This window comes from Magallana gigas, chromosome 5, assembly GCF_963853765.1.
Source record: "Magallana gigas chromosome 5, xbMagGiga1.1, whole genome shotgun sequence".
NCBI lineage: Eukaryota > Metazoa > Mollusca > Bivalvia > Ostreida > Ostreidae > Magallana > Magallana gigas.
In genome coordinates this window covers 13,085,981-13,109,759 of record NC_088857.1, presented here as the reverse complement: position 1 = coordinate 13,109,759, position 23,779 = coordinate 13,085,981, and the positions used below count along the sequence as shown (strand labels likewise).

The 23,779-nt window shown below is 32.8% G+C and overlaps 1 protein-coding gene across 9 annotated transcripts in view; it reads right to left on the bottom strand.

The window, feature by feature from the left end:
• LOC105319027 (LIM domain only protein 3) overlaps positions 1-23,779 on the bottom strand; it is a 42,977-nt gene that overhangs the window by 18,860 nt on the left and 338 nt on the right. The window contains exons 1-2 of one of the 9 annotated variants that reach the window (XM_034467502.2): positions 18,294-18,564; positions 549-671 (exon numbers count right to left, since the gene is read on the bottom strand). In XM_034467502.2, the coding sequence (XP_034323393.1) occupies positions 549-671; positions 18,294-18,306 (136 nt within the window). In that variant the 5' untranslated portion in view covers positions 18,307-18,564. Of the gene's footprint in view, positions 1-548; positions 675-2,463; positions 2,501-2,593; positions 2,634-5,785; positions 6,223-15,040; positions 15,288-18,293; positions 18,565-23,779 lie in introns of those variants that run through there. The other 8 variants (XM_034467462.2, XM_034467364.2, XM_034467323.2 and 5 more) reach the window with 8 other exon arrangements.

Here is a 23,779-nt window from a genome sequence, read left to right as displayed (position 1 = left end):
AGATTAGTTTCTTTCGTTTTGCCAAATTCTAGGAAAATGCTTACATTGTCTGAATAAGATTAAAAATTGTTCTAGATTTAGTGATTTCACTTCTAGACATCTTTTACATTTTCAAAACTGACAGTAATCATTTTTTGCCCAGCTTGTGCTATTTTTGTACCCTTTAAGCCAATTGGTTGTTTTGACAATTTGGAAACAAGTTTTTTCTTTTGGCTTAATTAAAATTTTACATTTATAAATACATTCTTTGGTTTATTTTAAGTAAAAAGAATCATTATACTTACTTACTCCAACAATCATGAAATGAACAGGTCTCTAAAACTACTGTATAGAGGATTTTTTTTGCTCTTAATACACAGTTGTAGTTATTAAAGAAAAGTTGCTGTTTTCAGTTGAACCAGTTTTGAATTTGCCCACCTCAATGAAGACGAATGGGACCAAAAAATGACGGGATAAAATGAGAGCAAAAAATTCCTTATATACAGAAAATAGATATTAGCATACAGTGTATGAAGAAAACAATGTTGAAAATGAAGAAAACTGCTTACTTTCATCATCTTCTGGACACTCTTCCAGATGGATGAGTCCGCCATCTTCTACCTTGATGTTGCTGGTGTCAATGATGACAGTGGTTGTCTCGCACATCTCACTCTCTCCATTGTTCTTACCATCTTCTGAAAGAAAAGAATACGATCATAATAACAGCCATGCCAAATTTATCATTTTACATCTAGAATTGAAACAATGCTATACTTAGGAGTATTTGACAGAGCTGTGTTTTTTTTAACCTTATCAACTAAGGACAAACACAAAGTTGTTTCCTCTGTTCTCACAGTTGCTGCTTTAAGAATTGCAATTATCCAGTATGTAAAAGACAATGAACATAGAATTCCCTAAGCTCAAATCTTCCTCCTTCAGTTGCAGTCCTAGCTGTCAAATAAAGCTAAAAAGCCATTGCTGCAAGTATCTTTGGACATGGAAATGACATCTATCTACATTAATGCTGAGATAAGAACTAAAATAATAAGGTTATGTAGCTGGTGGTTATCCTAGGATGGAGCTGACAGTCTAAGGTTAAAAAAAGATACATGCAGTTATTTTTGTTCCAAAATCTCTCACTACCAGAAACAACATGGTTATGAGCATCTGCCTTATATTATAGCTATATAACCATGTGAAGGATTTGATTAGCAGTCAAATAAGTATATTTTTCATTTATAACGTAGGCCTAATTGTGTTTATAGCAGACACATCTAACTGCATCGAGGCCTTGGTATGCTGGGTAACTTGCCATTACAGGCCGCTGTAATACTTTTGGTGCATAAAAAGGGTCTCCTAACAGGAAATGGATTAAATAGAATTCATAAAACTGGGATGAGTTGATTTTTTACTGGTAATATGTATAAGAGGACCAAATCTGAAGGATTAAAGAAGAAATTGAATGGACACACTGGTGAATGATATTCATTGAAAATCTGATTTCCCTGCAAAGAATTGATGAAAATTTGACTTTATTACTCAGTACTGTCAACATTCAAATCAGAGTATGCAGAAAAAATTCCTCTAGATTGTAGAGCTGGGCAATGATATAGATTGGTATTTTAGGTACTGCAATTTATGGAATTCTTTGCAAATCAGTATGACTGTCACATCAATTTATTTTTGATCCTAACCTACTTCAATGTGGATGAATTGAGAAAAATATTTATACAAGATACAATGCCTGGTTTGGTAATGGAGCAAGAATTAAATTGTTCCATCTTTATGTATTTAAGTTTGAGCTAATTTAACAATGCATCCTGGCACCAACTTTAAAACATAATGCTTTCCCATAAATCACATCTCAGAATCCAGCTCAGAAACAAAATCTTTCTGGCAGAGCATGTTTCGTTTTGGTTTTCATTCAGCCATTAATGTAAAATACCATTTAAGCACGGTATCATATTTAAAATAATGGCCTGCTTTTAAAACATCCTTGAGAAGACAAAGAATTTCATGAATAATTTGACTTCAATGAAGCTTGGATCAGGGAAATACTCAAGACGACTGTTAAGTCCTCTTAAGTTTAAGTGTACTTTCAATCTGCAGGACATAATGCTATTTTCAGTATCAACTTTCTTGAAACAAACTTTGCAATTCACTTTTTTAACTTTTACTTTTGAAACACAAAATATTTTAGTAAACTTTGAAATTTTCAACATGTGCAAACATCATGTAACATATGAGCTAATGATATATAAAGCTAAATTTATGGTGTCATAAGTGACACAAGTTAACTCCTTTTGCACTTATCAATTTTTGATACCCTTTTATGACTTGAATAGGGCATTAAAATTTGTTTCTAATGCCCATGAAATCAAATTAATAATACTTATTTTAATAGAATACTGTAAATGAAAATAAATTTGTGTAACCAGTATTCAACATAAAACAAATGCTTAAGTTGAAAACACTCCATCCTACCTTTAAATGTTTTCTCCTGCATCCTTTCTCAAGTGATGCAATAGTGTTGATAGAGAACAAAAAATAACAAGTGGACAAATTAGGGTGAAAAATAGTTACAATTGATAAGACATACCGTTAATATGCTTACCAATATTGCTTCTTCTGTTCAGCATGATGGACCAATGATCTTAGTACAAATATCTTGATAAGTGAGTAATATTGGCATTAATTAGCACCTACATGTAGTATCAGAATATGTAATGACGTAATAAGGTCTTTAGCACTCAGATTTAATCAAGAAATATATAGAGACTCAAGAAATCTCAGAACCAAGTAAAGAGACAAAACAGGGGCAAACTAAATATTTGGTGATAAAACAACAATTTCAATAATCCACATAGCCTGGCTCCTCATCCATCAAACAATGCAAGTTAAAATTAATGTTTTTTTTACCAAAACGTTATTTAATTACCAACTCTTAAATGTGTCTGAATTTCACTCCGGTGTGATAAATGTGAATTAACACAATCTTTGGAGAAATCTAATAGTCAAACTAATAAGGGCAGATTGTTTTCGCCAGCTCTAGGCGCAACTTTTGCGTCATTTTGCCAAGAAACTTGCATGCTTCCAGGGGCACCATGGGAAAGTTCGTACACACGACATGTTCTAATAACGCGTTAATTGCCAACACGATTGATTCTTCATTCCAAATATATCATCACAAATTTGTTAATTGAAGATTTATTGCAGCAATCAAGCCAAAATTTTCAATCTAATGCCATTGGTTTTCAATTAATGAAGTTCCTAAATTCTGAAGATTTGAAATGAATCAATATGAGGTGATGGAATTTCTTCATTTCGTCCTTTATCAAAGTCACAAATTTTCACATCACTGATGATCAGCCAATGCTTTGAAAAGTGTCACATGGTACTGATTTACTGTATGTTCATAAAGCTATAATACAGTCAAAAAAAAAATTATTTTATAAAATATCTCAAGAGTGAGACGTACATCTTTAAATATATATTGTTTTACGATCTCTAGATTTAATTACCTGTGCATTTACAAACCCAGAGGTTTTTTTCAGAATGGTTAATAAAGTCAATTGTTTGCAAATTCTCAGAACTTATACAAATACTAAACCTGGGCGGTATCATAGTCCATGTACTTCTACCTATAGCTTTCAAACATGTGTTAATCAGTAACTGTGTCAGTGTGATACCAGTACTTTATATAAAACTAAACACAAACTGACATCTCTTTATCTCAGAGGACACAGTAAGGATTCTTCAATTACCATTTAATCTCTTTTTTCTCAAAAAGCCTTGCAACAGAAAAAGGTCAGATCTTGAAACACTTCACCAACCGATGTCACCACAAACTAAAAAAGTTGGCGCAAGACCACCCACCCACCCCTCCCCCTTCTGAAAAGCATATAAGTGAACCCAAGAGAATAATAATTTCTTTTTACAACGTACTTAGTACCCCCCCCCTCAATTTTTTCTTCATCTACATTGGTATCTAATACACAGAACCATACATTTTATGCAGAGTTTCACACTTTGGGTATTCTGCCAATTCTAAAACTATAGTACAAAATTGCAACATCACTCTTCTTTATTTAAAATATAAATTTTTGATATCTATGACAATCATCAAAAAGATAATTAAGAAGATTGTCTTAAAAATTATGACAAAGGATAAACTTCTATATTATATGTTAGATTTAAAAAAAAAGGCATTCTGAATACCTCAACCATGACTTTTCTTGCAAAAAAAAACAATGACATTGTTGGTTGATATCTAAGGACGATGAGATATCTAAACAGTACATATCAAGCAACTTAGCCAAAAAGGAAGATGATATCCACAGGCCAATATCAAGTCTACAAAGTATTGTGTCAAACATGCAGGTTAAAAAAAAATCTGAAGACTTTTTGGGGTCAAGTGTTATTTCTATGCCCCCTTAAAGAGTGTCGCTCGCTTAATGAAACCATTGTTATTCCCTTATCTCCTGTTTCTGTCAAATTATATGTAGATACCATCAACAAATCAGCAATACCATCGCCTTTTTTTATGTTCAGTCTCAGGGGATACTTAACACACAATGAAGCATTCAATTGAATATAAAACTAGCCCATCCCCAGAGCCATTTGTTCTGGGTCTGGCCCACTTATCATTAGATTCTGTGCCACTTATAGTGTTGAAGATGACCACATCAATAGTCCTACACCTTTTTACTCTGTGTTCTAAGCCATGATGATGGGTGGTCATTATAATGCTGAAATGCCTCAGAGGTTAAAATAACAGTTCATTAAGATTTTACATATATTACAGTATGAAATTTTTTGTTCAACATCTTCAAAATAATGCTTTTAAAGCTTTGACAAAAATCATCGCTAAGAGTTACTAACTATTAATAAAATATGTAAACTTTTTCACTTAAATTTAATAGTACCTGCAGTGAGTAATCTCTAATTATTTATGAAGCTAATCTAAATTTTGAAAACCTAGCTAAGAACCTTCTGTTTATACTCTGCAGGTACCACTGACTATTTAGAGATGTGAGCAATTTCAAACCTAACGGTTCAGCTAAACATGAATATATATAAACCTGAATTTATTACTTAGTAGTTTATACATACAAAGAAAGTTTTGAAAAAAGAAACTAGGCCGTTTCTTGAATCAAATGAATCAAAATGACTGATGGCTAATGGAACATTACACCGTATGTTTGCATACATAATCTACATTGGGCTGTATACATATTTCAAGTACATAATATTTCACGCAGGCACACATTCAAATGCACCTGCTGTATCATAGCAAACTCGGGTCAGGGCAAGTTGTCATGTCAGCTGATGTACAAATAACACTCAGTGTCAAAAATAGTTGGGTTTATTGGTGACAATTGTAGCATTCCTACATGCAGAAATAACTTCTAAATCCAATAAAATTTAAGGAATTTTTTTTTTACAAATGAGGTTAAATTCCAGCTTTTTTTTTTTAGATCATCCCGTGAAAAAGCAACAAAGTTCTTTTTTTTGTCATGAACATATACGTTTTTAAATATCTAACTTGATTAAATATTCTGGGAAGGTGGACATGACCAAAAGAGAATTTATTCATGTTTTCTGGTTTTCTATTGGCTTTTCGTCCTCCCACCAGTATAATTATTCCCCTATTAAATCCCCTATTAACAGTCAAACTTCTGCTATTTAAACAATCAAAATATGGCACTTCTGGGCTTTTAGTGAAATCATTCCTTCTCCATAATCTCTGTACATAAATTTGCCTGCAAGAAACATTGCTAATATTTTTAAATTGAAATCTACTTACTGATATTCACATGTAAAACATCCATGGCCGAGTCGATTTTTATTCTAGCCCTGGGAATTTTTCTAGGTAGTTAGTAATCCTGAAATTTGTGCCTCATTTACACCTATTTATCACCAAATAGTAATCCATTTCAATTGGCTGAATAAGCCCCTCTTAGTGCAGGGAAAAATCTGTTGAAAATTGGGCAACTGTATAAATTTTACCAATTCAAAATGATTTCGGTTTCACCGTGCAATGCCAAAAATTGCCTCGAAAAGCCGACTGGTGTTGTGGATGGTTGTGTGGATAATCAGTTTGTTAACCAATCATTAACACCTATTTAGGCGTCATATTGTTCTAAATGATTGCCATCAAATTTCACTGTTGGCCTGAAGCACAGGAAAGGTGTCCAATCATATACCTGCTGTTCCAACGGTCACATTGCCTCTTATACGTATTGATTATGCAGATGAAGGATTTTTTCCCTCTTCTCCTCAGATTTGGTGATGGGTAATTGTAATCATATGTCAAAATAAGCTGTCATCATTCACATGCAGGCCTATAATATTGCTTGCATTCTTCAAGTTAACTTGCATATTGCTCATACCAACCAACTGTATAATATGACAAATCCCCAAAAAGGGGAATAATTTTTTTTTTTGGGGGGGGGGGATGGTATTACCATGCATGGTCTGTTGCCCTTGTCTTAGAGGTCATATTGCTTTCACATTGGATTACTTTTACAATCCACATTGACCATACTTTTTAACTATGATTATCTTCAATGGTACATGCATACATTCATTTTTTATTCATTTTTTTTTCACATACTGGTAGTTTAATTAATCTTTTTATAGACAAAAAAGGAAATTGAAAGATATCAGTTTGTTAGATCACTGACTCACAAGCAAATTATAATAAAGATTCGTGGAATGGAAAGACACCGATAATAAATATTTAACGAAAATTAAGTTATCTCTGTAAAACCAAAATTACAATACTGGTAAGTCAAAGTTTTTGATAACAAATCAGGCCTAGGAAGGAAGAACTATATCATTAAATCTAAATAGAGTCTGTGATCTTCAGTTTGTATATACTTAAAAGCAAACTTAATTGTCTCTTCAAGAGCAGCTGTAAGTTTTGTGTGGGATGCCACATACGAAAGTGAAAAAAAAACCCAACAGAATAACCCAAAGAAGACCACACTGTGACCCCCCCCCCCCCCCCTTTTCCGCCTCAAACAAGTTCAACAATCTAATGCACATGCTTAAGTAGCCATTCTTAGATTCATTTAACAACTTGACTAAGTCAGACATGCTAAAAGGTGTTAGATGGGAGCCAGTGAGGGTTGTATTGTAATTCCTTTACATGTAACACCCACTTCGTCCAATCACAAGCCTCCTAATGCCTGTGACATGGTGTTACTATCCCCATTAATCGTCTGTCACGGACTTCTCTGAAGCTTGTCTTTGATGTTTAATTACTGCAGCATCTAATTTTTGAGCTAATTATCTACCAAATGCTAATTAATCCTTCCGCAGGTTGTACTTAAGTTTTACACACCCTATGAAATCTCTTTCCCTAATGTATGTTTCATGCAATCTTTATTACTACAACTATAAGAAAATCTAATTAGCCATCAAATGGCCTGAAGAAAAAATTAACTGAACTGAATACTTTCCAAAGGGATGATGTATTATTTCATGTCTATGATGTACATTCCAGAGAGGATAATTAGTTTTCGGCATTAGTAATTTTCTCTCCGTGCCTTGCTAATAGAAAAAATTATTCGTGTACCTGGTCAGTGATTCTTGCAATTAATGACCAGATGAATGACAAATCTTATCTGTAGTGTATAGAACAATGCAAAAAAGACATAACTTTATCAGCCTTTCCCATAGAACGAATCAAAAAAGGACATATAGTTCAATCACACTGGATATGGAGACTTGAGTCTTCCTAAAATCTTTACATTAACAAAAACTGAGTAAACCTTTGATCTTTGACCATAAATAGCGAGATATCATGTGTTTTTACCCTTATTCCAAAAGACTAATGGAGTCATGTAAAATATGCTTGTGCACACTTGAAACCCAATGATTTTACCTCAAACATGTTAAATGCCTAAAAAGTCACTCAAATAAACGATTTTTTTTAAAAAGCTTACCAAACTTGATTTAACAAGGACCAAAAAACAACCACCAAAAAAATACATGTATAAAAATAAATGATATACTGTTTTAGCATTAATTGTCATTAAGGTTCATTTCACAGGTTACTCAAACCACAGAAAGAGAAAAAGACCAGACAAGCAGAGAAAGCAGGCAGAGTGCATGGAGCTCAGGCAAGCTGACCCTTAAAAGGTCAGCAACTAGAGACAAGCTCAGATTGACAAAATGGGAGGCATTTAAGATTAGTGACACAAAAGTATGGTAAAACTTGATGAAGATATTTATTATACATAAATCAGAGTATGGCCCAGGACAGGCTTATAGAAGTAAATTACTGGTAATTAAGAAACTATGGTATTTTGTTATGTTAGGTATCAGACATATGATAGCGTCTTACTGGTTCAAAACCTTTTTCTATAGGTTAAGAATTAAAGATTTCACAGATCTTCACCAACTGGTATACAATACTCAAACATATGCACATGTATCACAAAGAATTGTTCAATACATGTACTTAAAGTTTTCATTTGCCCTCTTTACCTATCAAATCAAAGTTATCCCATGCTACAAGATTATTTTTAAAAAGTGTGATCCAGTATATAAATAGTGCCTGTTTGGGAGAGTAACTGTTGAAAATGACACCCCGAGAAAACCATTGTCAACCGACGCGAAGCGGAGGTTGACAATTGTTTTCGAGGGTGTCAATTTCATCAGTTACCCTCCCAAACAGGCACTATTTATTTTATTATACTGAATGTCTTACTTTTAACGAAAATTTTACTGCTTTTATATAGAAATGAAGTTTATTCTATGGCCAACCGTACACGCATAATTTACGCGCATGTAAAATTCGTTGTGTTACCCGTTGCCAAGTGTGTTGCTGAGGATGAGGGTAATAGAACGGATTATCAACTGCATCTAAACCAATCAGATTTCAGTATTTAACATGAAAGTATAATAATATATTTTGTATTCTTTTTTTTATTTTGCAAGATGCTTTGGACAAGAGTCACCATTACTTCATAGACTTATATAGTCATGTAGTAGATATGCCACCTTAAATTGTCCTCCTTACACGGTCAAGATTTGAGAACACATGAGTGTTCCATAAAATATAATTTAAAATCCTTTACCACTTTAGTATATTGTTCTTGTATATAAACTTTAAATATGTTGCATTTATCTTTTCCGTCCTGTAAATTTTAAGACCAGGCACTTGCAAGGAGGAAGTCATTAACATAGTGAAACTACTGAGCACAAATATGGCACAAAAAACCAGAAAACATTTAAGGAGGCCGTTTTGGTTTTTTTCACGGAAAAAATACAATAGCAAAACACTTCATTTTTTAACCATATGTAATTTACAACAACTCTAGTAAACCTGCGAAGTTTCAAGAAAATCTACCATAGGGTTCTCTTTAGGGGCCATCTCAAAATACAAGTACACTAACTAGAGGAATAATTATATAGGAAATTGTCATTTTCCAAAATTCGAAGCAGATTAAAAAAAAATACTACAATAGTTTTTTCTCTCAAATTGTAATATTTGATTGGTAATATAATTTTCTACATTATATGTAAAAAATACTAAATTGTACCATCTGGTTTTCAATGGGGGTCGGCTCAAATATTAAATGCACCAAATTTTGTTCTATATTTGGAGTATAACAAATTTCGATTGGTATTATGGATTCATTCAAAAGTTAAGAAAAACATCCCCGATAGCTTTATTCTGTGTAAAGATTTTCAACGGTGAAAATTTTTTACTTTTTCTTTTATGTTATTTCTTATACCACATTCTAAAAAAGCTTCATTTTATCATAACGTCAAAAAAGCAAAATGGCAATGCTTACCTACTGTGCAACGGAAAAACCGTTTAAAAAATAAAATTTTCCTGAAAAAGTCTCAATTTTTCTATTTGTATTTAGTTTACTGTGTTCAATTTTATTATTGATGTAAAAAAAAAATTACAAAAAGTATAAATACACTGTTTTTCACTTGAATGCGCAAAAACATGCGCAATGAAAACTAAAGTCAGCCTCTTTACGGGAGTTTAGTATAGAAGTCATACTATAAAAAAAGTCTAAAGATAAACTAACCTGCAGATACTTTAGTTTAAGTATATATTTTTATTACTACATGTATAACTTTTTTTTTTTTTTAATTTGGACTATCATACCCATAATATTTGTAAAAAATCTTTATATAAAATTAAAAAATATTCAGGAATACATATCCAGTACTATACAATTTACCTGTGACAATTTTTAAATTGGAATTATTACACCTTAGCTATATAACCTTTTTTCTAGTAAGGAAAAAATATTTTTTTCAAAGGATTCAAATTTATAGACATACAACTGAAAATTTCACAATGGATAATTTAATAATGGAAGCTCCTGGGTCAGAAGTACTAATGTTAATTCTGGGCCAATTTTTATAAAGTATCTATCAAATATATGGCATGTGCAGTTGTGTAAACGTCACATTTTTTACACACTAAAAATAATTACAAACACAATCATGGCCATGATACATCAGTGACAATTTCAAAATTATGTCATTAAGGATGCCATTTTCCTCCCTCTGAAGTGCTTCAAGCCATAAAGACATTTACTACTTTAGAGTAACAACTCATATAACCTTTAGCTGCTGAGAACTTTTAAAATGGTGCAGACAACAAATCAATTAATATACAGGAAAAGGGAGACAACTTTTTCTAGCCACATGTTTTTTCCCTGAGAATGAGTTCTAGTTCCTAAAATCAAATAATTTTCAAACATCAATTTCTTAACAATAATTCTATTTCAAATTGAGACATTTAACATAGCAAATTGAACTGATCAAGTGTCTGGTATTAATAGTTTTGACATTTTCTAAGATTTATACAACACAGAAGTAAGCCATAAATGACAGAGATAAGAACATTATAGTCAGAAATAGATTCTTTAGGTCATGACCCCTCAGGGCTTTCTAGGCTACGACAAAAGTGACACAATTGTGCATCATAATACAAAGTGCTTGTCTGTCACAGAAACAAGTGTAGCGATTGTAACAACCAGTTGAGACTATTCACACTTAAAAACAATGTTATTACTGACAAGAAATTTATTGTCCCGCTACAAACATTTCCTACTCCCGGTACTTCCTAAAAGGGGATTTCCTGCAGAACTATAAAAAACATGTGTAAACATAACAATTTGATTTAATAAATGTTTACAAATATCACCAACTATCCAGCATAGTTTTTTGTACTGGCACAATTTTTGGATATAATTATTCGGAAATTTTCTGATGATGTAATTTTGTCACCTTTTTTTGCAATCACTTTTGCATCACAAAATACTTAATACGAGAAATTATATGCGGTACCTTTTGCATTAAGAAACTTTTTAAACTGCAAAACTGACTTACACAAATAGAAAAGGTTACACTGCATTTTCCCTATTTTCGCAAATTTTGTGACACGTGAAAAAAACACCCAGATTAGTCACCCTTAAGTGGCTCATAATCTTAGCACCATTATCTATAATAAATCATTGTTATCCCTTTATACAACCCTTAAAGATCAAACACATGAATTTACTAGACTTCAGAATCCTGACCAGAACAAAGGTTACAATAGGAGCTAGATCATACATAAAACAGAGCCCATAAAATAGAGAGAGAGCAGATTTCTAATAAAATCCTTCAGTGATTATAGGAGAGGGGAGAGTGGTAGAGATACTGAGGGAGTATATAGTGATCTACCTGTATACACCAGTCACTCTCAGAATAAGTCCCCTGGGCCCAGACTGTGACATAAACTTGTCAAAGGAGGAAATGAAATATCAATCATTGTTACAGCCTCAGTGTACTGTCAGCCCAGCTCAACGGCCACTGCTGTACACAGATCTATACCTCCTACGGTCAGGAGAGGGGCGTCAGGGTTAATAAGTAGATATACCACACTCCAAGGACTTGATCAACGCTCCACTCTGATGGACAAGACCAAAAAAAGTTCAAGCAGCATCATCTCTGCGTGCAAGCTAGGGGTATTTGGACCATACGGTCAAAATTGATCAAATGATCCATGCAGTTAAGATTGTATTTTTGGTGCTCAATCCATAATGACATCATGATTTAAATTTTCTTATACATGAACTCTTTGGCTAGAAGTTAGAAATGCGGATATCTTCATTAAAGTAATTGATCCTTAACATGCACAACTGGTCAAAAATCATTTCATTACTCTATGCAATCTTGATATACATGTATTTCAAATATCACGCATGGGAAAAAAATCTCTAACAATTTTTTTTTATAATTTATAGAAAAATGACAGTTAAAAACACATCTTTCAAATGTTTTAAATTCACCTTAAAAAACTTATGCTTCTTCAATTCACCATATCTGCTTTTCTTGAACATCAATAAATGAGTTTATCTCTTGAACTTCAGAAATATGAGGGCTTCTTCCTTTACTAAATTTAAACCAAATAACACACATGGACTAAAAACCTCGAGGCCAGTTATTGATATAAACAGGTTTATTAGGTTAATGGTACTTAAGCAGGTCTATATAAATATCACAAACTAAAATAAGCATTCATTTCTTTAGTTGTTTGAGACAAGATATTGTAATACTTTCATAATTTTATACCATATTGTATGTATGATCAATATTATACATGTATCTGATCCTTAAAAGTACCGGTAAATCTGTAGTTAGAAAAAACATCATGATTGAGGGCATGTTATTACCTCTGGAAACTGAAAAACAATGCATCTGCAAACATTGAAACTATGATGGTTGATTTGAGTATGCATAATCATTAACTCTAAAACCAAATCATACAACTTTTTTTTATTATTCTCATGGATTTTACCCAAGTTTAACTGAAAGCTGAATAAGTACATGTATATGTACATAAAATCCTTAGTGGTTTTGATAAATATCACAGTAATTTATCTACATTGTCAGCTGCCAGTATTGTACGTATTTAGGACATATCCTAAAGCCAATATCTGCAGTCTATTTTGGATAAAACGTACCAGACCCATCCTCTGTATCTGGATCATTTTTCACCGACACCCTTTTAACCCACATGAGGGGAGTTTACTGTCATGTATTTGATTTCGTGATACATGCATGAGATGCAGCAATTTGTTTGTAACATAATCCTCATTGACAGTCGATATTGATGGCAGACTAGCTAGCACCTTTACATAACCCGAGGGGTGGCAACAGATTGTCTGAACAACATAGTATGAAGTAGATGAGATTACAACAAGGCTGAACTCTTACACTTTACGTTGAGCACCTTTACTCCTTGATATGGAACATGTTTGGATCGCGATAAATCATTGCAAAACTTTGAACAGCATAGGTCCTTGAATATTTACCACTTCGCTAATTATTCTCTTCAGAGAGGTTACAGACTTCCTATTATTATCATGATTATCATCCACTTATAATCCTCTAACAATACTTGGATGACGGCTAAATCGATGCCTGTTTATATGGCGATACAGAAAAATGCCTAGCTTTTGCTACTATTAATATGCCTTACATATTGTACCCAAAATTCAGGAGGAGATGTCAATCAACCAGAAATCAATCAAATGGCAAAATTGCCGAAATGAATATTGAACACAATACATGAACCCAGTTAAGTTACTTATCTCAAGTAACATATTAGGACTATGCACATATATACCACAGAGTGTTAATTGTAATAATTCCTATTTATAAGCTCACGATAAGATTGTGCAAGTACCTTCAAACATTTATTAATAATATATTTAGTAACTAGCCATATGATCAGTCTATTGATGAAAACTGAATACCAGATAAAGAGAATTCAATTGCTAATAAGGTCTGCAATTTTAGCACAAGAAAATAAAATTCCAAGTTCAATGTACTTGTTTTTTTATAACTAAACAGACCAACATGGCCAGCTTTTATTACCGATAATAGAACTGCAGGGAAAAGCTATAGAATCGCTTCCCAACTTACGACACGATACAAAGAATGGCTAAACTTGTACATGGTAGAAGCAGGTGCTCTCAGAAACCAAAAATGTAGCCAAATCATATTGTATTTCCACAGCTTTTCATTGTATGTAGCTTTTACATGTAAGTGAGAATGCAGAATTAAATAGGAGCTAATTCAATGACTTATAACAAAGTAACCATGAAATGACTATATAACTTACATAAGTAAGAGTCTCAGGCTACAAGGTCAAATGACTACTAGGGCTATAGCATTATAATTTGATACTATCATACTGAAACTTTCATAATCCATGTCCATTATTTTTAAAAGTGTTTAATGTACTACCAGTCTACAATAACTGTATATGAAGTACTTGTATCTATTTTGTATCTCTGCAAGGTTATACTTATACATATCTAGAAGATCGCAAGACAACTAATGGAAGGCTACAATACAAACATCAGAACCGATTTTTTGGTACAGTAGATTACTTACAGGCTGAAGTACAGCATATCCAAAGGATAATTTCCAAAGACCATATGGTCAAAATTGTCAAATTCATCTGTTAATTCTATATAGAACGAATGAATTTGTAATGACAATTTTATTTTTTGATATTCAGTCAATTTAAAAAAAAGGGAAAGAAGATTTAAAAGTTGAAAGACTATAACAAAACACACACAACAGAGAATTATACACAGCATAAAATTGCTAATAGGGGCAAAAACATTCCAAACATTTCTTATGTAACAACCAATGCAAGGATGTTTTTTCCTTGAAATTAGGCAATTTTCTTTCGATCACTCATTTAGCTCTGACATGACAAAGGTAACTTGGTCTGTAACACGTAAATCCATCATGGTAGTAATGTAGCATGTGTACACACACTCCGGTCCCCTGATGTATATATACCAGGGCACATCAATATACTTCACATCAATAAACTCCTTGTGCATCTATACATAAAACTTGAGCAATTAATCCAAAGGTAATCCTATCTGCCAACAAGCAGTATCACTCATGACTGTCTTAATAGGAAAATCCATAGTGTCCACTTGTTGATTTTACCCCCCCCCCCCACCTCTCAAAGGGGGTATAGGTGTTATAATCCCCCTCCCCACACACCTACCATAAACGATGATGATCAGTTCCTCTGGGGCGGACTTTTTTTTCACAGTCCCCGAGTCCTCCATCAGCCCTCGGCAAAGTGTGAGTGGAGTACTATACGACAGGTGCTCTCTAATGCCTGCGGTCCCACACACTCCATACAGAAGTCTGATTACTGGTCAGATAGCGACAGTGGGGCCGTTTATCAATGAAGCTCTCAATGTATTCACTGACACTGTTGGCCATTATCGAGGGTTATGTAACGGCATAAATGTTTGGACATTTATTTATGTACATTTCTCTCAGGTAGGAAAAATGTTGATAGCTAGCTAGCACATGGAGGTGTTAATTCTAACGAGAGGCAATGCAGATAAGCAAAATTTACATATAATCCAGATCAATTATTCTCCATTTGGTGGCTTTTGTTTCACATACGATCAATGCGTCGGATTATATATATTTTTTATATTCCCCTTTGTTCCCATTTATATATCTTTAAAAAACTTCATATCCCCTTCTCTATTAGCAATAAAAAAATGGAATCCATCAAAATGTTTATCCCATTTCCTATATTTTCTAATGCATGTATTTGATTGACAAGGGTTAATGAAGGCAAACATATTTTTGAAGGATCGTTTGACGTCTATGCACTTGTATATTTTAATTTATCATATTGTGTATACACAACATTTCTAACATTGTACATCATGATTGAAAGACCACATGGTAATATTGTATTTTATGATGAAATAAATAATAATCAAAAAATATGCGCAGAAATTAATTTCCTTTTCTAATTGATAGTTCCTGTACTCATTCATCTTTCCATTGCGATAGAATTAGCCTCTCAAAAAATAATTATGACACTTTATAAATGCTTTTAATTACATTACTTTTGTCGGAAAGCACTAGAAGTTTATAGCAAAATTAAGTTTCATCAAAATGTTTGTTAAAGTGTCTTCCTTTTTGATATCTTTGATATTAAGGAAACATAAATCAACATACTTTATAATCTACTTGATAATGACAATTATAACATATTTAATTCATTTCACATTGACATTTCAACATACAAACATTTAATTCTTTTCAAAAGTAAATTAAATTCTCTTTACATATACGGCAATGATCAATGAAAAAGAAATGTTTGTAATTTCAAGCACTTCTCTGTACTTGCATTATTAATTGCTCTTTTTATTTTTATGAAAATTATATTTCGTATGTAAAACAAAACTTATCTAAAGGGGAGATGCATGACTGAAGCCATAAATGAGAAATACTTTAAAAATTACTGGGTAGTTATTAATAAATAAATGTTTGAAATCTTTGTTGTTTTAGTACATCATTTGCTCATGTGCACTGATGACAAATTAGGGGTACGTTTGATACAATTTCTGACATTTTCATATCAAAATATGAAATATCAATTTAAGAATTATAGTCTGTCCCAAGTTATTGTTTCCATCACTTTTTGATGATTTTTAATAAAAATACACATACCTGTGAAAGAAATACAGTTGAAATCGATGAAAGGGAATATATCCAAGATATCTTCATTGAAAAAATATCATTTTTCACTCATAAAAGTTCACAGGAATGAAAACAAATTTCTTATGGAGATTTATAAGGGGAAATGTTAACATCTTTTCTCCATTCGGAAGTACTCGGGATACCTCGCGCAATTTTACAACGTTATCATCCGGGCTTATTTATGGCTGATGCAAAGCAAAATCCCCGTAGACTTTCTATTTTGGGATGTGTATTAAAACCTTAAGCGGTAGAGGGGGCGTTTCAAAACAGATAAGACGGACATTTTTCATTTTAGTGGATGAACGTAGTTTGAGCACAAAGGTATTTATGATTAACGAAATATCACGCAAAAATTTTAAGTGGTGGAAGCAAAAACTCGGGACAGAGTATAGTCAATAAATTAATCAATCAATAATCACTTCATTAGGCACACCTACATGTACTTAACTTTTACACAATATGCATGCTAAAATGTTGATACAAATCACGTTTGTTTTACGTACATGCAGAAAATTTGACAGTGGAAAACAGTTCAATGAGTGGTAAAAGAGGTTACAGGATTGAATCCCACTATTTCATAAAAGCAAGCAGACAATTAAAATAAGACCACTTACTAATATACCTCATCAAAGTTCCATGTATGATTGTCTGAGATACCGTATATATAAATCCAGTTATTTTCATAATTATCAATTTTTTAGGAATCTAGCTAAAATGAATTGACCTCTAATGGTGGCTTTATAGAGAATATTGCTGTGTGGTTTTTTTTCTTCCATTTAATAACGGTATGTAGATTTTCTCTTAAGTATCTCAAATATTCCAGTAAAGGCAATTTAATTTTGCCTGGCCTCAAGCAGTGCAATTCTTAATACTGTAGAAGCAAATATTTTTGTTTGGTCAGAATTTCGTTGTTTTTAAATAACAAAATATTTCGTTGGCATTAAATTTCGTCATATTGTTATCTCTCTGTATTCATTATTACTTGAGTTAAAAAAATCGTAATGGATTAAATTTCGTTGATTTATATTGCCAACGAAAATAACGAAATTAAATCCTCAACTAATAATTCTGCTCCTACAATATTATCTCAATATTAGGCATCCAGATGCTTTTTCATTTTGGGGGGGGGGGGGGAAGGGGTAATCAATGACAGAATATTCTTATAATGTGCAATAAATTACGACATAATTACAGAACTCAAACTTAATTTTAAAGAAGAATTAAAATGTGAAATAAAAAGAACAATGTCCTGTGACTCAATTTCTCATCTACCAACACAATACGATGTAAACACTTCAATCTCTTCAATTACACTCTACTTTAGACAATGGCCCAATTGAAAATCAACTTCCTTTATTTTCAGAAAAAACACTTATGATAAAACAAATTATTAACATAACAAATGAATAAGTATTCGTTAAATTAATGCATCTGGAAATGATCAGATAACAAACTGATAACAAAAAACTTGTACAACATACCAATTTTAATAAAATAAACGGAAATCTTACTTACCTTTTAAAAAGATAGTATTTCTGTCCAAGGTTAATGCTTTTGATATATTAATTATTTGTAATGATTTTCAATATTTAGCTTCATAAAATTATCTATATGATAATTAAATATACAAAATAAACAGTTTACCAGTTTTACCTACAGCAAAGTATCTGTTGCTATAAATACATTCAATATGTTAAACAAAATCGTAAAAACAAGATAAAATACTAATAGTAAAATAATTCTACCTGTTGGTCTCATATTTGCACGTTTTAATCAAAAATCCATTTTCCTCAATAACACGCGGGTACAATCCATTTATGAATGAAGAAGCAGCGGGAAAAACAATTCCAAAAATAGAAAAGCTGCCCAGATATGATCGAGTTAAACAAACACAGAAGATGCACTGTGAAGGGACTGTGGCAGTGAAGAGACTGTAACAATGATATAAGGGGGCCTCTATCAAACAACAGGAGGATATAAAACTCCCAGGACACACGCAATCAAGGGCCACAAGAAAAATAAATATCTACAAGTACCAGTTTATAAAGCTCAAGTGTGTGTCTCAAGTAGGACACGGAAAGTAATCGAGGATACTTAGTCGATGTGGCTTCCTGATAACCATGGCGATACAGCATGTTCCCCACTCCACAATGTGGATTCAGTCAACCTGTCCTGTACAAATGTTTTATTCTCCCATGCTTCACGAGACCAATGCAAACTTAGGCTTTACACATCATGATATAGTGAGCTATTTGCTTTAAAGAAAATGAAACTATTTCTGATCACTTAATGACCATATCCAAACCCCTTCCCCAAAAATATTATTCACAAAAAAGTATAAAAAAGTACTGATGATTTTAAAGCATGGAAAATGATGGTGAAGTAAAATAAAGAACAAGAGGCCCATAGGCCACATCACTCACCTGAGCAACAATAGTCATAATAAAATCTGATTTATGGAGTCATATACAAAATATCTGGACATGTAGCAGAAAAGACCCTGTTTAAAAAGATTTTCAAATTTTTCTGCAAATATTCTTATGTTGAACATTGAGCCACTTTTAAAAGGCTGATTTCAAAATCATATCACAATGATTATTACAGTTCTCAAGATGATCTAAAAAAAATATCTATAAGCCTACATCAAACTTTGAGCCCTTGGTGGGGGCCAAAAATTGTCTGACCAGTGTCCAAACAAATTAAGAATCAACAATTAAACTAACTGCATGTATGTTCTCAAACACATAGAGGTCTTTCTACCTTATTATTTTTTATGGTTTGTTTCAATATAACTAATAAAACATTTTCTCTGCGTTACTATTAAAAAAATGTCAAAAACTTAAATATGCATTTTTTTTGCTTGTCCTTTGACCATTATGTCATATTGACTGGTAAAGGTTAACATTTCAATTTAAGGTGGTTTGAAGGCCCTATGATGTAAGGTTCAAAAGTTGTAGGTGTTTTTAACAAATTTAAGAAACTTTCAGGGGCAATAACTGCCAGAAGGGGGCCTCGGGCCCTTTTGGTATGAATAGATTTAAGAGCCCTCTATATGTATAAAAGACATTGGTAAAAGTTCCAAGTCTCTCTCTTAAGGAGTAGCGTTAACAAACTTTTCGTACACAATGGCAATAACTTTGTATGTTCTGGGAGTTTTCAAGCAAAGGGTCATTTGGTACCATAACTTTTAATGGTCAATTACATAAAGAAAAAATTGTTTCAATATCTCTTGAAATAAAAAAGCTGTCCCTGGAAAAAAAAGAGAAGAAAAAAATAATAAAAAAACATAAGAAATACAAAAGGTCTTTCATCTGAAAGGTGGAAAGACCTAATAATATGTCAAGATGCTTGCATATTACTAAAACCATGTATTTTAACATTTAAGTTTACAAAAATAATTTTTTTCCAAGTAAAAATTACCCCTTCCGACATTGTCACCTCACCCTAACCCCGGGGATCATGATTTGAACAAGCTTGAATCTACCTTACCTGAAGATGCTTTTACACAGGTTACAGCTTTTCTTACCAAGTGTTTTTTTTTCAAAAGGAGATAAGAAGAATTTCGTTACATATATTCCTATGTAAAAATGTGACCCCCCACTGTAGCCTCACCCTAGCCCCAGGGATCATGATTTGAACAAACTTAAAACTACCATACCTGAGAATGCTTACACACAATTTACAGCTGTTCTGACCATTTGGATTATGAGAAGATACCAACAAATTTTTAAATAATTCTTATTTATCTTCCTTTGAAAGAGGGTGTGGCCCTTTAGTTTAACAAACTTGAATCACCTAAAGATGCTTTGAGTCAATTTTAGTTCAAATCAGCCTCGTGGCTCTGGAGAAAAAGTTAAAAATGTAAAAAGTTTACAGAGTTGGAAGCCAGACAAAAAAGTGATTAGAATAGCTCACTTGAGCTTTCAGCTCAGGTGAGCTAAAAATGGTAAAATAAGGTTTCAAGTTGGAAAATTGTTGATTATAGATTAGCAGTGTATCTATTTTTTTTTTATTCTAAAAATCAAATTGACATAACATCCACCAACAAATACTGATATTAATAAAGGAAAAAAATGATTATAATATCTTTATCAATAAATACTGATATAGAGGGAAAACAATTTGAAAGACATGATGCAAACCATGAGTTTTGGAAGGAGTTCATATATGGACTTTTACCATCTTCCTGAATCTAATACATGTATTCATATTCTAGGCTTGCAGAAGAAATTGATATTCCGTTTTTCAGGTTGATCATGTGAGTTATACTATCCAACTATCTCCTTTCAAGGAAATTAAGTGACATAGTTTTTAAGATCAATGTAGTAAAGCAACTGACATAGTTTTAAAGATCTAGTAAAGCAATCTAATATACCGGTACAGATCTATACACAGATTATTTATTTGTTTGAGGGGGGTGTAGGTTTTTATTGATAACAGTGATTTTGCTGATTATAATACATAAGTTGACAGTCATGTTTCACATAATATTTTGAGTTATCAAGCTCATCAATTTGAAACAGATACCTTTCTTCTGAGTAAAAATGTATATGTTTTTTAGTATGACAAGTTTGAAATACCCTATTCTCTTTTGAGAAGTGGACAGGCATAGCCTTCTCAAAAGAGAATAGAAATACCCATGCATCTTTTTCCTCATACATTGTAACATTTGTTATCTTTCTGCATCAACTTCCTCTACAGAGATAAGTGTAAGATTTTTGATTATCTTGTAATCTTTGTTTAATAAATACCGGCCAGTACCTTGCAAAGAACCATTTGATTTGACTCGATTATTTGAGTGGTAACCCTTTTGTTACTTCCCTAAATATGCCAAGGGATGGATAATTGTACACGAGGTTTGCGAGCCTCGTTATTGCAAATATTTCTCACCACAAACCCTTCTTCAAATGTGTCTCTGGTATATTATTTTCCATATAACTGACTTTTTGATCAGTTAGTCACCCAGAGCTAGTTTATCTCCCGTTAATTGCAAAATAAAGTCACCACGAATAAAAGTTGGTTGAAGCACCCGATCATTTACATTTCTGTATTTGTTCATATGTGATATAAGGGTTGAAGTCATCAATATTGTAGAGAGTAAGTTAAATGCAGGTTAATAAACACCTTTTAAATTCAGTTCATGTACGTGCAGTGATCAAGTAGAATAAGTAAAATCATTGTCATTTAAATGTAACAAAGAAGGTACAGAGAAAGCTATGACATTTGGAAAATAGCATTAATTAAGGCCAATAAAAGGTACTAAAAAAGATACTAGTTCAGTATCCATGAGTGCATGTGAAGAGTCTACACAAATCATTCTACAAGTACCGGTAAATAATTTTTCAAGTTAAGTTTACAAAAACATGATCAGGCTTTTGAATATGAGTGTTAGAGAGTTTGACTGAGAATATTCAACACAAATGTCATCTCTGTGTTGCTGTATTGCTCTGAACTCGGGAGAACCACCGAGAACGATGAGGAAAGTCTCGATATGTACCATCGAAAATGCTCTCTAAGAATCTTGAAGTAAACTAACTGGCCAGACAAGATATCAAATCAACAAAAGGAGGATTTTGAAATGGATAGGCCATGTCCTTCATAGAAACAACAGCATCTGAACTGCTTTGACTTTGTCCTCCAGGGAAAAAAGCAAGTCAGGCCAAAGAACACCTGGGGATGCAAAGTGGAAAAAGAGAGAAAGAAGAATTGGGGATGGCACAGTTGGATCGAATTGCAAGTTGTTGTCAGCAACTGATGACCCATAAGTGGCCTCTTTTTGTTGCACAGCCTCGCGCATGCTCAAGGACATGGAGAGGATGAGGCAAGGAAAAGTCTGAAGTCAATTTGTGATGACTGGGTTTTCAAATTTCAATGCTTGTAAAAACTATGTCATGGCAGAAATATAACAAGACAAATACCTGATTTTGAAATATAGACCCATTTATATTGGTTATTTCTTGGTATATTTATATGCAGTCATGTTCCAAACATCGTTTCTTATTCAAATATGCAACTCTGTAGGTGTTTCTTGGAGTCCATACTTGCTGAAATGTTTAATTTTGACATACATAAGAATTCAAGAGTCTGGGTGACTTTTGAGGAAACAGACAAACATGACCTTAAGGTCAAGATCTAGTAAATGAAAGGTGCCTACAGGTTCATAAAATTTAAGATATAAATTCTTTCAATGATGCTTCATAACAATAGCTTTGTTTGATAGGGTGTACCGGAGCTAAATATTTTGGTAAACACAATGAAAAAATCATATTTTAACCTGTCATTTTCAATAAAGTATAAAGGAAAAAAGGAACAATGTTCAGAGTTTTGTTCATTTTTGACGAATAAAATATACCTAGAATGCCTACAGTCTCTCCCAAAACGGAATTAAACAAGCTCCTGACCTCCTCTTTAAAATGATGTCAAATTGAAGACAGTTATCGGGATTACTTTACCCATGATTTAACATAGAATGTCAAGAAACTGTTTAATTTTCTACATAATTCCTATAAAGCCATAAAGTATGGGAAAAAGATTCTTCAAATCAATTATGACGTCATAATAGTTCTAACACCAAAAGACACTCTGGAATCATTTACTAGATCTTGACCTTAAACAACATCAAGAATCCCTGAAAGCCACCAATGTTAGTTATACCGAGCGCAGCGAGAGGCGAAGCGAGGATTAATGGTAACACGTATATATAAGAAAATCAGTGAAAAATGAAAGTTGAATCAGGGGTACTAAGGCCAAGAAAAGTTTCTTCCAGCCCTGGGCGCCGCCATCTTGGCAGCCAGTTTGTTTTTAAAAAGTTAGTTCGATCATTGATTGATCAGTACTTATCGAAGTTTGTTGCCCCTAAACTCGATTAAATAAGTTCCAGTGTTTCAATAGAAGGTAATTCGAATTAAAAGAAATTAAAAAGGAAACCAGATAATTTTCAATAGTGCTTCAATAAAAAAACACGACATGTTCTATGTTTGTCTTATCAAATTATCAGATGGAAAATCAAAACATTAAGGTCAAGGAACTGATCTTTTAGATACCGAATAAAGTATTTAATTTTATTACAGCGGCATTCATATGAATTAAATTGATAAACAATGAAAGAAGAAATAAAAAATAGTTCGGAATAACGTTACTCTCTTCGGCTATTTCCGAAGACAAAACTTGAACGTTTTACGTCTGAAATATGACGTCACAATGTAGACTGAGCACGCGACGTTTAGTAAAA